Consider the following 16373-nt stretch of genomic DNA (forward strand, 5'->3'; position numbering starts at 1 on the left):
GATATCAGTTGAAATTTAACAAAAAAACTGCAATATTCTGCACAGAGAAAATTCACATACAATATTTTTCAACTTATGATCTATATAATCATTGCACTTTTTATCAGAAGAAAAAAATTTTAACGTGCTTATTGTCAACGTACAAATATTTACCAACATAAATGGATACAGTAAATTTGAATTTGTAATGTTCTACAATGCAGCGGTGTTCTTGTCTTTGAATACACATTAGACAAATGATCATGACCATGATAACATACAAAGGTTAAATTTTTTGTATCAAAATATTTTCAGAATATTTCATCGAAAATGTTTTTTATAATGCTTACGTTTTAAGTTAATAATTTTGAAATGAGCTTGCTTTGAGTGGACGGCACGTGACAGGGTATAATATTCGAAACGGTTAATAATTTTTGTATTTACTGTATGTTCTTCCAACTGTCTCATTATAAAATTCCGATATGAGAAAAGAAATCCCTGCAAAAATGTCAACATTATAAAATCACGATTGTCAAAGAACATTTTTCCTAAAGGACGGTTTGCTCCGAGATACAAAGTTCATTCATTATCAGAAACAGCTCGAGGATAACGCGGTTACATGTGTACCCAGACTTCTAAATAAAGTAATAAAATTATGTTGCAATAATAAACGAATACAAAAAGATAATAATTGACATTGAATGAAAAAATGTACTTGTGTAAACATTCATAACAAAATTAAGTACCAAATAACATAAATCAATCGGGATTATGCAACCTAGCTCCAAACTGCATGACACGAATCAATACAATAGTTCATAATTGATGAAGCTAGTGCTTGGGGTCAATTCATATAATGTAGTAGACCGTGATACAAATCATTCCTGCTGCGAAAATCTGCCTCAATTCGCTAGCTAAACAGTATTGCACAACGAAAACAACTAATGAAAAGAGAGAAGTGAAAAAGATTGTCATCGATACTCAGTATGTTGTTAATTTAAAACAACCCTAAAGCCATATGTCTGCCAATACAAAAGGAATGCATTGAATTATAAAAATACAGATATTTGTATATCTTGGTAGATTATCATAAAATACATTTACATACGGGTTTAGTTTTTTCCCCGGATTAAATAAAGGATACATAAAGTGGCATTATCCCAAATGTGACAAAAAGGATCTTGTATGTCAACAATCAAAATAGAGTATATTACAATATTACAATGGAGATGACAGCATAGCAACACATCTAAATGTGGTAATCATTCTATATATATAAATATACATGATACAAGTATAACAATTCTATACACATATGGAAAAAAAAATAACCACTTTATCAAAGTTTTTTTTTCTTTTCTCATTTTCCATTATTGCAGTTAAACGCTCCCAATATGTGCAAATCTAGAATTTTTCCATGTATCGGTCAGTCAATCATGATCTTGTTGTCGATTCCATTTTGATTATTGTCCACTTTCTGTTGTTTTTCGACCTTTTCTTTTTCGTTTTTGTTCTCGTCCTTTCCGAATGTTGTGTCGTCCTTGATTCCGGTTGCGTCCCAAACTTTCAAGAACCCGTCATATGATCCAGTGAACAGTTTCCCGCCAACTACCTATATGGTTGTACAAATTGAGACACGACATTACAATAATGCTACCAAAAAAAAAACCTATTTCACGCATTTCACAAGTACACTGTACTTGCACCGCTTTATACTCATTTTAATATTTTTTTATCAAGTAAAAATTTCTTATTCAACAACTTATTTTGATGTAGAAAATTGAGGTAATGTAATTTTTAAAAAAATATATTAAATGGTCAAAACTGTACTTTCGTAAGAACTTAATTATAAACAACACCTTCACAACAAGAAAATTAAGATGTGCACACAACATGAATACAATATTTACACAATTAGCAACAGTGCAATTACTATTTGCTTGCAGGAAATGTTACAGAGGTGAAAAAGTGTTAAAAGTCAAACATGGTGCAATTTAACCAAGTATAAAATCAGGAATTAATATTAAACATACTGTTAGTAGCTTTTGTACAGCAAAAAAGCAGACCAGTGACAGTCGCATACGATGTTATGAACCCTTTTAGATAGTTTTCAAGCTTGCCACCCAACATGCAAGAGCCAAAAGCATAATCCCAGCATGCATTAGACAAAGACATTATCCCAGCATGCATCAGACAAACACACTAACCAACATGCTTTGGCTTTGCAACATAGCGGTTGTTACCTCAAGGGCGGTAACTGCAAACTCGTGACCAATAAATACTTTTTTCAAATCGCCTGATTTGGCATCGTAGCTTCTTATCGTACAATCACCCGACCCCGTGTACACTTAAAGAGGCAATGATAGAGATACAAAATCTTCAGAAATTTATCAAAGTATCTAACTGCCGAAAATTTATCTTGCACAAGCTAACAAATAAAGATTTTAGAATAAATTTCGACATGAAGAATTTTTGTACTTGTAGACATTCCAAAATATCAAAGTTAAAAAAAAATGCTTTACATTGTAAAAATTAGTAATTGCAAGATTAATTTTCATAGAAACTACAAGAGGTATTAATGTGAAAGATAAAGTCTAAAGAGAAGCTGAAGACATCTATAAAAAGCTAAATAGTAACTTTCTAGTTTAAAAAATATATATACATAAACGACAATCGCTAACGGACCTGTAAAGCTGTCACTGTGTTATTGTGACCTTTGAACTCTCGTTTCAAAGTGCCAGACTTTGCATCAAAAACTCTTGCGCATGCATCTCCGCATGCTGTGTAAACTGAAATTATAGAGCAGCTTTTATCTTCATCTTTATTTTAAAATATCCATCAAAAACTCCTTAAGTTAGATTCTCATCCTGAATATTAAAATCTATTACTTTTTAATTAACTTTTTTTTAACCACATACGCTTATTTTTTTACATTCGCGTCCAAATTTGCCATAATAATTCAGTTTTTAGCCTCTTAGGTCGCTTTCAATATCTGAACACAATTACAAAGGCTGTTTAAAAAATCATCGTGCTTTCCGATGTCCTTAGATCCTACTGATTGTTTGTTAGGTTTGATATTAGGAGAAATTAGAGCTGGGAGATGAATTTCTGTTATGTTTGTATAAGTAAACCGCATCAATGATGTTTAGGAAAATTGTCAACCTTTTAAAGAAACTTTTGTTTTAATATTTTGCTCCTTAACATGCAGATGTGTAGTTAGTACAGCAATTATTTCAGTGTTACCTCTAGTACTGTCTAAAGGAAAAGAATTTTAAACATTTAGCGATCCTTGATACAAATATGTATACATATTTGCTTTGTAGACATTTGCTTTCATACATACATTTGCTGTTCGACTCAAAGCATATATACATATCGTAAATGACGTTGACGTAATCAGAAAAGGTCACTGAAACTTTAATGCAATTGGCTTACAATATATTGGTGAATGCTTAAAACATTCGATGCAACTGTAAACAAAATATCTTTTGAATTTCGGATTTAATGTTTATTTATTATAATTATAATAGAATTATTTTGCATAACAAAAATTAACAATTTAACAACAATTTCCAATGGAGGCAACACTTGTATCCAACCTTTAATTGATTATCTGGAATATTTCATTTATACTATTTTTAGACATACCTAGTCCATCTTTGACCTTAATAACACTGACTGTGTGCTTGTGACCTTTGAATATCCTGGTACAATCACCAAATTCAGTCACCCAAGCGCGCGCAGTATGGTCGGAACTTCCGGTGTACATTATCTTGTTAACAATCTGTAAGAAAAAAAAACACTGAACAATTTCTGGAAAATATCTCCCTCATAACATTACATTAAAAAATGTTGTCCATACATTACATTTGCGTTATCACATTGGAAGGAAGTGAAGAGGAATTGATCAATACATGTACTAACAACGTAAAAGAATATCATTATTTTTGTTATTATATATAATAATAATTGCAAGAAAATAATGGTAGATAGGAAAGTGATAACTTTTATTTTAACATTTTCTTTTTGGTAACAAGAATGACATAAACTGGAGGGACATGTCACTTCCTGAATGTTAAATGCACAATACTAGTATTTAGTGGGCGGAAAAACAATCATCGGTAAATAAATCAATCATATTAAATTAATCTGTGAATAAATTCAATTAATATGAGGTGCAAAATTTGTATATATCTTCACATGGTAATATTTTCCCTATCATTTAGATAAGCACGTTATAAAATTTTTGTTAATGTGACATGGTTTTACTGTTAAATTTTACAAAAACTGTGTTTGTGTAATATTTCAAATTAATTATTTTGCTCAGATTAAATAAAGAATATCATTATTTTTGTTATTATATATAATAATAATTGCAAGAAAATAATGGTAGATAGTGAAGAAGAAATATCGGTGAACAAAAAGTAATAGGATTTCAAATTAATTATTTTCTCATTAATCATCCGAATGCATCTGTCATTCTCAAACATCATATATCAGCGATATAAGAACCGTAATGGGGTATTTCTTTGTATTCATAATACAGTGCAGAGGACAATTGTTATCATGGGAAATAAAAACAAATAAATGGCCTAGCCCATGAAATAATCATGTTTGATGGAGTGAAAAAAAAACAATTTCGAAGGTCGTTGAACGATGTAAACGGACATGTTTACACTGAACTGTTTTTTGTTATTCTGTTACATTAAAAAAATAGTTTAAATGAGTGTTTTCAATTTAACTCGAATGATACTTTATTCGTGTAAATTAATATGATTGGACAGAAGACAATATCAATGAGTAATCCCAAACACAAAAGATACAATATTGGAATTTGTATTGATGTGCAGAATCTACAGAAATTTATGTAAATTAGTCTATAAGTTGTAAAGAAAGAATAAATGGAGGAACAAAATCGAATTTAGAGAAAACAAAACCAATGTGTTCATTTAAACCACACGAAGTCATTGCTTAGTACTAAGTATTTGGTATATTTGATCGTCCTTATATTTTTTTTTCCATATACTGTATTGATTTTCGACCTCTTATCTTTCGACTTTTTCAGTTATTCAAAATTCAGGTTCAAACAATATCTACATTTTACAACAGAAAGTTGCATAAAAGCAAACTACATTAATTTCCCTTTAGCACGTATTGTGAGAAAACTCACTATATGTATATACCAGTAAAAGAGAAATATATTATTATAATATATATTTTAGTATAAAAGTATAAGTACAAGTACATAAAGCTATTTTAAAAGTTTTAGCTAATCAATACTCAAAATATAGATTTTAGCTAAAATAACACCCAAACATTTTATGAGCAAGTGCACATACACCTACAGTTACTGGTATTGCAGCTTTTCAAGAGGCACAATTATAAAGGTTCATGTAGCTGTGATTTAACAAAACTCATGTATGAAGATTTGAGCCTTAAGCTGCATTTCTGTACTCAATTGAGATTAAGGGCCTTCCACTTATTAATTCTACGGATCACAAAACTGATCAAATGAACCTATGTGACTGGTATTTTTGCTATCTAATGTTTCATTTAAAGTCACGGTCGCGGACCTAGCAGTGAACAGAATAAAAAGTTTTTTAAAAATCTATCAAAAGACTCAGCTACAATATACAAGGCTTCTACAGATTATAGATCTGAAAATATAAACCAAATATATCGATCTGAACCAAAAACAACATTGACTTATTTTAGCAAACAAATTTTTATGGTAGCACACTACAGAACTTTTTGGTGACATTGCACAAGAAATAAAAAGTGCACCGTTTTGTGGATATGAATTGTGCATGTTTTACATAAGTATTCTTCTTTGAAAAACCTTTGCTGTTTTAGGAACAAACTTAAACAATAATCCAGCATACACGTACATGGGGCATGCTGAATTGTTCAGATCTTCAATTATTCTTGACTATGTACGTGTACTCTTACAACAGTTTTTACAGACATTATTCCTTCCTTATAAAAACCGTGCACGGCAAAGAAAAAAACAGGATAAAACACAATCTGTAACATTTATAATGTTTCGGTCAACTTTAAAATATAGAAACGATTTTTTTTTTGTAACTGCTATAAAATATTACAGTAGTTTACTTTTTCTTGCAATTTTCTTTTCGTTCTTTTTGTCTCTTTTTTTCCAGGATTAAAAATCCTGTAAACCTGTTAAATAGACGAAGTTTAGATCATGAGCAAATAAGCTTCTTTGACACGAGCAGACTTTAAACAATGAAATAAATGAAAAACTTTTACAGCAAACATATTCGACTTTCGTACAATGGCAACTTTTCTTGGGCCTTACGTACAATCGGAAAATGTCTCGAATGTGTTAAGTAGGCGTCTTTTCAAGTATATCCTATTAAACGTAGGATGTTTTCATATTTGTAGTTTGTGGAGCTTCACTATATTGCATGTAATGATACCACCTAACAGGTCCTCTAGATGGGACATTCCGTTCTTTAAAAAATATAGGAAATACTGCATTCAGTTTAAAATTTTGACATCCGGTTACATAATTTCCGAGCCGAGCCTCCAGAATATGCGATTGTTTTCAACAACCCACAAGAGCGTAGTAAGGGGTCTTTATTGTACCAACACCTAACATCGCACCTGGCTTCAGTTTTTAAAGTTCATCCGAAAGACCCGTGACATTTACTTTTAATGCCGGGCGTTTAGCAAAGGAACAGTCACAATTGCAACTTACGTATACATACGTTTTATGTGTCATACTATATTGATAGGAAAGTTTCGGTTTTTTTTTTGTTTGTTTTTTTTAATATTTGATATTTACATAAAAAGTGGTTCTGTAATAAAATAAATTCGAGCCTCCATAATGTCAGGGAAGAGTTTTTAGTGTTTTTTAGATTATTATTTATATCTTTAACAAAGTTGAGTCACCAATTAACAACTCTTCAAAATGAGGAATTCAATGATGTTTTAATAAAGCTTCTTGATTAAAATGAGATAAATGTTCTGTCAGAGTTTGTCCGTAAAGGAAAGGCTCGTCAAAAATCTGTGGAGTCTTTGAATATATTGGATTTTCAATTACAAGAAATATAATGTCTCCTTAGAATGGAAGCTTAGAATATCAAGAGCCAAGACCTACGTCATACAGAAGAACAATAAAATAAGGATGGGGGCTTTGACTGGCATTGAAAACAAGAAACAAAGACCGGAGCTTTTAAGGCCTCCAAATGATTCCATTGCTCACTAGTCGATCGATGGGCTATAATTGAGACAATATTGATTCCATAGTCACGCCTTGGTTATAGGTATATTGAAACACAGGTACAGCATGATAAAGTGCCACTAATGCCCATCAATACTGAGTTCTTGTTTTGTTCGCTTTAATGATTATCGACAGCTTTTTCATCATCCGGCACAATACACAGATTATCAAAAGAAATAATTCTACGTGTATTGGGACCTTCTAAAGTGACATTGTAGCAGTAATATAAATGGTAGAAATTTTCGATATTTAAAAAAGAAATTAAAACAGCAGACTTAAGTGTAGGTGAAGATATATCTTAAAAGAAGTGATATATTGCAATGACATTGTTTTAAAACATATAATTTTTTTATGAATTATGTGTGTCTCTCCGTAGTTAACGGAAATCAATTGAATATTCACATGTTTAAATGAATACCTCAGTTACCTATTCTTGTTATCAGGAGCATTATTAACAACGTCGTCATGTTTTGATCAAATATTCAACAAGAGGACCAAAAGCCAAATCGATTGTGTTTCGTATTTATCTCTTAAACCCCCGTCACACCGGGACTGCGTCCTCACGGCGATCGCACGGCGTCCATAAAAAATGCAAAACGCCGAGATGATCGCAGTAGAGTCTCCTACAGTGCCGTGACAACGCGGCGAGATCTCCACTGTACGCCGTAGGGTCCTCTAGAACGCCAAGGGACGGCGATCACGTTAGGCATGCACAAAGTACGCGCCGTGCGATCGCGGTCTGATAAGAGCGCAGTAGAAACGCAGTATGATCGCCGTAGCATCGCGGTGAGATCTCCAACAACGCAGTGCGAGCTCCGTGCGAACGCCGTGAAGACGCACATGATCGCAGCATGAACGCATTGATAGTAGACTGCGTTTCTACGGAGTCCTTGGAGATGTCACTGCGTTTCTACCGCGCTTTCACGGCGCTTGTGATGCGATTAATCGTCTTGTTATTTTTTTGACTGCGATTACACAACGACAATGTTCACGGAGTTGTCACTGCGATAATTGCGGTCCCATCGCGTTTCTACAGCGTCCGTTGGCAATCACTGTGCGCTTTCACGGCGTTGTCAACCAACTCACAGAACAAGAGCAATGGTCTCATATTTGATCAGCAATGATTCTAGTAATTGTTGCACTAGGAGAATTAGAATAAAACTGAAGAGAGAAAATAACACTAGAACTTGTTCTGTTATTTCAGTGGTGTTGCGATTAAATAACTTTTCAGATCTTTTTAGATTTACATACATATTACATAATGAAATCAAGGAAACTATATCTACATGTACCGGTACATATCAATCGATAAAATTGGAAAAAAGAAGGATTTTAATAACTAGTGCTAATTGTAACGGGGACCGTTACAGATGTTCCCCAAACGCTCCCCAACTCCCTTTTGGTGCCATATTCCCTGGAGGCTTCATTAAATAGGACAAACTCTATGCATTTAAGACTTTAACAACGTTTACCCAGATGTGTACCAAGTTCATTCAAATTTAAGCATTGCACGCTTGCGCATGTGAATGCATGTGCGTAATGACCATATCATCTTGTCTACACAATCTATATATTTTGATATACTAAATATTAAAGTATTTAATCCAAAAGTATTAAAAAATACGCTCATTTAAGTGTATTTGCTATTTTACTCTTTTCACGTGCACGCACGTGCATACATGAGCATGGTGACTATACCATCTTGTAGAAGTCCATTACATCTATCTATGTTCTAAATCCCACCCCGTTTGATTGTAAACCAAGGGAGTTATAGCTGTTTAAATTTTAAGCCAATCAGATTGCAGCGCATGTACACGCACGTGCATGCATGTGCATGGTGACCATACCTTCTTGTAGAAGTCCATTATATCTATCTATGATCCAAATCCCACTCTGTTTGGTTGTAAACCACGTGAGTTATAGCTATTTAAAGTTTCAGCCAATCAGATTGCAGCGCACGTGCATGCACGTGTTTTTATGATAATTGCTATATATTATGTTGTAGGATATCCTAATGCATGGCTATGTTCAAAATTTCAAAGGATTTTGTCAAAAAACAAGAAAGATATTGAGACTTTAGTTTCAGCCAATCAGAGCGAAGCGCACGTGCATGCACGTGAGATCTTGCTATTTTGACCATGTCATCTTGTCTATATTACTAATGTATCCTTACATTATGAGTTTCCAAAAAAATCATCAAAAAATAGAAAAGTTACGGCAATATCCATTATATTGGTCATTTCACGTGTTGCACGTGCACGCTCTTGCAAGCACGTGCGCGCAAAATGACCTTGATTCCGCAAATCTACATAACATGTCTACTGACCCTAAAAAGGTTTTACCTACATCGGACGTACAGTTTACAAGATCATACCCGGACAAAAAAGTACCCAGGAAGAAGAAGAAGAAAAATAATAATAATAATAATAATAATAAGAAACAGAGTAAAAACAATATGTTCCCCAACTTCGTTTGGGGAACATAATAAGACGATTAATAATTAAGTACTGAATTATTCTAATGGATCATTTTTAATTTAAAATTATATTTCTTGAGATGAATAGAAGTCTTTTCATCATGTAATTTGAATCTTTAAACAAAAATATTTTACACTCCTTCTGAATATATCCATGGGTGTGAAGAGCGCATTGTGAACGTATTGTGAACGCAGCCAGCGCAGTAAGAACGCCGTGAACGCGAGGTGACAACTCCTATCACGCCGTGAAAACTCCGTGGAAGCGCAGTCAATCGCGAGGAGATCTCCGTGGAAACGCAATGGAACGCCGTGAGAAGGCAGTAGAAACGCGTCGGTCGCCGTGAGATCTTCAGGGTATGAAAATACTACAGAAATTTGAGCAATTTCCCTGCGATGCCACGGCGATTTTAAAAATTTTACAACGCGGTAATGACTCCGTGTGGACGCAGCTCGGTGTGACAGGGCCTTATGTATATTTCAAAAACTTTATTTTCTTGATCTTCATATTTTTCATTCCTGAATATCTTTGTCAGAAATTAAAGTTTAATGAAGTTTTACATAAAGAAGTATGCTTCGCGTCTACATATCTGTAATGTATATTTTATAGTCTTCTTTTTCTGCTTATGCATTTTTTCCCGAAGGTCTTTATCTGAACTATGTTTAGATGTGTATGTTTGCATACAGACAATGTATCTCCAAAGAAAAATTCTTCTTGAATTCTAAATGAAAAAAAAAAAATGCTTTGAGTATTTTACAGTAACCAAAACATTTGATCCCGTTGACTATTGAACCAATAATGTACAGTGTTTGAAACGGATTTGTTTCAAGTTAGAGATCGTTTACTAGTTGTCATATTATTTCGAAAGGAAGTACGTCAACTATGAAAATTGAATGTCAGTTTCGTATTTCTTCTAATAATAAGTATTTAGGAATGTCAGCGTGTCCCAGTGGTTTGGTATAGTGGGAGTTCGATTCTTGAAAGAATTTTTGATTTTTGACTTTAAAATATTATTTATATGATACTGTAAGTTGATACTTTTTTAAAGGTGAACCGTACATACATATTTTATAGTTTATAATGCAAATAATCACGTTTACAATAAATTTGTAATATTCAGTCATTGAAGAATTTTGCCTTGATTTATTTTTTGACATCCATGTTTTACAATTATTATTTCGATTATTCTATATTTGGCTTTCATAAAAAAAAGAAATACCAGGTATGACACTTTTCGTCTAAAAGAAAAAACAGTGATTAATTAATGATAAGTTGAATGTAAAACGGTTTGTACCTCATGTCTTTAATTTCATGTTGCTATTGCTCCTTCTATTCTCTTTCTCAGATTTCTATCATGATTAGACAGTTTGATACTTTATACTGTCTAATTCTATTGCTGTTGATGAAAATCAGTTTTGATTATTTTATTTTAATATTTTTAGTGACCGATATTAAGAGCGGATGATTAGTACACCTAAATTACACGCTTCCCTCTTTGGGCACATACCAGAAGTTACTCAATTCCAGTTTACTGAGATGAATTATTTATTTCCTTGACAAGGGAACTGATATTGAATGTATTTAAGCAAGCAAGTTAAATACAATGTTGCATGACTTTTAGGCTATATTACAAAATGCAGTCCATTATAGGGTTGGTTTTCCAAACAGCAGGTATGATATTTTTTATCTAATGAAATGCTTATAAATAATTTGTCATGTCTTGCCTAATGATATAGATGTTAACACGTATGGTATAATCGGACAAGTATTTGATCAAAGCCTAACATAGCATTAATTATTAATGAAATGTTAAATCAATTTACACTGCTGGATTATGAACAAGATTATATCTTTGAGATTCGACGTGTGACAATTTACCCCTTGGCTGCTATGTGTCATTCCCAAGAGAAGAAACCAGAAAAATGACCCTGTGATAGTAATTTAGGTCAAAGTCATCAGGAAGTAATTACATATACCAAACTTTGGAAATGATAAAGTTAAGGTTCTAAATAATTCAAATTAAAAAATTACAATCAAAAAATTTTAAAATGGAAAAGAAAAATGTTCCATTAAATGTGCCCATTAGGCTCATATTGTTTCATACATGTATTCTGTAAAAAGAGAAGCCTGATATCCAAAACGATCGCATCAGTAACACAAAGCAGCTTGTTGAGGAAACGTCTTTTGGTAGCGCTCCCCACCCCCTTGGTAGATATTCTTTTTCTTTAAACCAATAATCGTTTAAAATCAGCACCAAGCCATGATGATATTTTTGAAAAACCATTGTTTAACTTTTATATCAGTTTAATCGACAGTAAAATTGTGTTCCTAAGAACACGAAGATGTTTGAAAGTTTATGTAATTTTCAAAAAATGCGGAGCATTCATCTACTTCTTATCTTGTTATTATGCACGACTGAAGAAAAAAGTGGATTAATTCTGATACAGTTATCATTTTAAAGACAAAATAGAATATAATTAATTTTGTAGTCATAGAGAACTCGAAAGGAGCGAAAGACAACTACAAACAAACATGGATAACAATAGGCCAGATCACGTGACCTTAAAATATACATGTAAATAAAAATTCGTCTGACTTTACTTTTTCCCCCAAATCCAAGAAAAAGTTATAAACAACTATATATAGTATATGACTAATTGTCAGGTCTACACTGCCACATCAAAGAAAATGTCTAATTCAGGTCGTAAAGAACGAAAGTGCGTCAATTTATTAGAAGCTCTGTAAAATGTCATACTATAATAATTATCTGGATTCCGTTTATTTGTCATCAGGAAACATTTCGTTTTGGGTTTATTTTGATGTTTATTTTGGGATGATAGAACACGTAGAAATAAGTTAATGTCCAACAAGTTTGATATAACTGTAAAATCGTGAAAAATGCCCATGGGCAATATAATGATCACCCGAGTTGCGTCGGATTTTGACAAATCAAAGTTTTAAGAATAATCTTGAATCCACACTGCATGACGATTAATTAGGTTCAGAATTACATTTTACATTTTGTATTGTTTACATTATGAAAAACCGTAAGCCTAGGCTTTTGTTTTATTTTGGACAAACGGAATGTATGGTTTAATTTTTGTTTGGAATCTGAGGACAAAATCTAAATTGTTTCTGATAGACCAGAAAAATTCAAGTGAGCTCATTTTTGGGGACGGGGTGGTTCAGGTGAGCTAAAAATGCGAACTGGTATTGGTGTACCAACTACTTTTGCTTTTTCTTCAGAAAAAAAGATAGAAGTCTAAACAAAGGTTAAGCTGAAGCTTGCAAAAGTAATTTTGATTTTGACTAACAGGAAACATTGTGTTATTTATTTTTCCTGTTCTATAATTTATTCGTTTTTTTTTTTACATGACTTTAATTGATGAAATTCCGATCAATACATATTAAGTATTCACTGCATCAATTGAAAAGTAAACCTAGTTTAAATATTATAGAAAAGGTTAATGCACAAAAAAGTTGATGAATTCTAACCTGAAAATGGAAAAAAAACTATAACCCGCGTAAATGACAGTGCAATTATATCCTTCCCCGCATCGGGCGTCGTGCTGCTATTTTTATGTACCGGATATTGAGATGTCTTTCCCTGCAGCGCACAGTAAAGTAGAACTTCGGAGAATTCTTGGAATGCTGGGTCGGTCAACAATGGAATTTGCTTATTTTGGAATTCATGCGTATGCGTTATTCATAACTGCATATAGATTCTTAATTAATGTTTTTGATAAATTAAACTGATAATACAGATGAAAAAGCAAAATATGATGAACGAGTTTAATACCGTTCGGAAAAAATAGCATTGTTTCATGGAATTTGGGGACAAAAAATTTTGACAATATGCATTTTCTTCACCTAAAACTTTTAGATTACAAATATTCTCATAAAACTTAAAAAGATTCATAATCAGAGATTAAATACTGGATTTTGAAAATTATTTACTCATGAAATATTGCCTGTATTTCCGAAAAATTTTTGTCAGGGCTTTCAACATATCCCTTGACCTTGGTCTTAACAATAATTCTTAAGTGAAATTCAGTTCCTACAATCGTGTTATTGGTTTTGAAAATTGTGTTTTTGGAGATGATAAAATTGTTACAAATATGAAGAACAGAAACGTTTATTTTGAAATCTTTGTAAGAGTGTTCGTCTACGGGGATCAAAGGTAAGAATCAGAAGAAAACACAACAATTGTGCGAACACACAAAAAGATTTATCTATAATAGGTGTTATTGGACTACATGTATAGCTTTTCCAGGAGATACCAACCTGCATACAGATGACGGAACCAGTGTGGCCGGAAAATACCTTTAACTGTTCCCCACGCAGAAGATTCCAGCTCCTGACGGTATTATCTGTGCTTCCGGTAAACAAAATTCGCCCAAGGGCATCCGTCGCCATACAGGTTATCGCCCCTGTGTGTCCCACATTGTTGCCGTCGCGGTCTTTTCCTTTGAATACCTTAAGACATTGTCCTGTTTCGAAATTCCAGGATCTTGCCGTGCAGTCGGCGGATCCAGTAATTAGAATGTCTTTACTTCCATCGGGATCAACGTCATCATCCATTTCATCGTCGTCTGCGGGTATAAATATCAAGGGATAAACCCCTCGCTTGTGTCCCCTGAAAACTCTCAAACATTCCCCATTGTCGAAATCCCAGCACCTGGCCGTTCTGTCGTAGGAACTCGTGAAAATAAAGTCCCCTGTACAGATCATGCGGTATATAACCGAAGTATGTCCACGACAGACCAAAACGCACTCCAAAGTACTTACATCCCATTTTCTGAGAGTTTTATCGGCACTTCCGGTCAGAACGTAACAATCCTCGATGAGGATACAAGTTATGTAATCTTCATGTCCTCGTAACGTCCCTATACACTCACACTGACTGGTCTTCGTGCACCAGAGTCGTAAAGATCTGTCTTCACTTCCAGTAGCCAAGACGGAACCATCCTCACTTAAAGCCATACAATTGATGCCTTTTTCGTGGGCTTCAATACTCTCTAGTAAAAGATCTTTCTGATTTGCCTTTTTCGAACCACAACCTCCCATCTTAATTCTTTTTTTTCACAACTTTTTTCCCTGAACAAATATATATCACTTTCAAGTCTCTAAGTATCAGCTAAAACTCAGATGAATTGACATCTTTGTCGTCTGTTCGGTGTGGTCTGTTATGTCTAAAGCGAACACCAATTCAGAAACGGGTAGCTAATTCTGCCTTCGTAAGCGAACTGCGATAGATTGCCGCCAGATACTCTAACTCTGCTTCAGCGGCTTGTCCCGGGACCATGCGATCGAAAGTGCTGCTAGAATGGCGAGGAATAATAGGCTTCTACGATTGAGATCGATAGTTCAAATTAATTATTCATTTTCTGCAATTGCTTTTAAGGGTGTAATCAATAATTGTCAAATTTCTTTAAATCTCATCAAAAATATCTAGGTTTGTACCCTCTAGAGTGATAAATATTTTCTGCTCACGAAATATGGATATAACTTTTTAAGAAGAATAGAGCAATTCATATGAATTGTCAGGAATTCAGTGGAATTGTTCTTTCAAATTATTTTTTCTTATCTTCTCTAATTAGAGACATTGCAATATGGCATTAATGTCGGGGTTCTCACTAGCTGTTACAGTATGTCGATATCATTAACAAAAATCGATATAGACTTTATTTTGTTATAAAAACACTATCACTTAGAGCAGAATCGATAAAATTTGAATATTTGTATCGTTGTCATGCAACGGACTGGGTAAAAACAAACAAGGTCTTGCAAATATCTATTCACTAAGAGTATGCATCAATTTGAAATATGCGTATCGGTCGATTTCTAATCAGTCAATTGATATAGGAAATATATATATTCAAGATCATTAAGGGTATTGGATTTCCAAGAGGAATTTTAATATAGATTTTGTTTTGACGGAGAACTGTACCAACATTACAAACACATCCGCTTAACTTTAAACATCTTCCTTTTTTATGTAACAAGTAGTAAATTACAACTGTTCATGACAATCTCATCATGAAGAGTTGGAAGTACATTATAACCATTTCGAAAGCGGGGGTATCATAGTTCACGGTACCTCTAGATTAAAATTAATTTCATTTTATGATTTCAACTTTTTATCAGAAAATATTACATTTTAAAACTTAATTCCTCACCATTTCTAATACAGTGACGTCAGGTTGACCGTACCTTATAATATCGTCCAGATTTTGCATGAAGTTTGAATACTGTTCGAAATCGAGAGTTACTGTGAGCACTGAGCTTATTAAATGATACCCTCCGCCTCCCATTTGATTATAGTGGCAAAGTTCATGTTTTGCTCCTGGAAACCAGAATTAAGTGTCAGATCAAAAAGGAAAATAGGAGGTGCATAATGGCATTATGAAACTAGAGGTACTGTGAGCAATGAGCTCACTAAATGATACTCCCCGCCTCCCATATGAATATAATGGCAGTGTCCATGTTTTGTTGTGGGAAACCTAAAATATGTGTCAGATCAAAAAGTAAATAGGAGGTGCACAATGGCAATATGTAATAAAAATTCTGTGAAAGTTTCATCAAATTTCATTCAGTGGTATAAGAGGAGTTGCGGATAAGAGATGGGTACCCCAAAGCGTAACAGACAGACGGACGGACGGACATACCGATTACCA

At 33.5% G+C, this 16373-nt stretch overlaps 1 protein-coding gene across 2 annotated transcripts; it reads right to left on the minus strand.

Moving 5' to 3' along the window:
* Positions 1-6: 6 nt before the first annotated feature.
* On the minus strand, positions 7-15020 carry LOC134234392 (WD repeat-containing protein 86-like). 2 transcript variants are annotated; one of them, XM_062716454.1, is made up of 4 exons: positions 13981-15020; positions 3628-3763; positions 2223-2326; positions 7-1591 (listed from the first exon to the last, which is right to left on the minus strand). In XM_062716454.1, exons 1-4 carry the CDS (start codon positions 14761-14763, stop codon positions 1406-1408), a joined length of 1209 nt encoding a protein of 402 aa, XP_062572438.1. In that variant the 5' UTR covers positions 14764-15020; the 3' UTR covers positions 7-1405. The 2 variants fall into 2 exon arrangements, with proteins under 2 accessions (XP_062572438.1, XP_062572437.1); XM_062716453.1 differs by lacking the exon at positions 2223-2326 and adding an exon at positions 2665-2768 and having other exon boundaries at positions 13981-15019.
* Positions 15021-16373: the final 1353 nt, after the last annotated feature.

Source organism: Saccostrea cucullata, unplaced genomic scaffold (assembly GCF_032062105.1).
Source record: "Saccostrea cucullata isolate Sc308-1 unplaced genomic scaffold, CSIRO_AGI_Scuc_v1 ctg18, whole genome shotgun sequence".
NCBI classification, from domain to species: domain Eukaryota; kingdom Metazoa; phylum Mollusca; class Bivalvia; order Ostreida; family Ostreidae; genus Saccostrea; species Saccostrea cuccullata.

Bases quoted from the DNA above. Each gene is read 5' to 3' on its own strand.
- LOC134234392 (XM_062716454.1), bottom strand. From the start codon at position 14,763: ATGGGAGGTTGTGGTTCGAAAAAGGCAAATCAGAAAGATCTTTTACTA. The intron at 2,327-3,627 runs GTATGTCTAAAA...TGCCTCTTTAAG, and splicing joins TAAGGTCAAAGATGGACTAG to TGTACACGGGGTCGGGTGAT. The intron at 1,592-2,222 runs GTAACAACCGCT...ACAACCATATAG, and splicing joins TTGCAGTTACCGCCCTTGAG to GTAGTTGGCGGGAAACTGTT.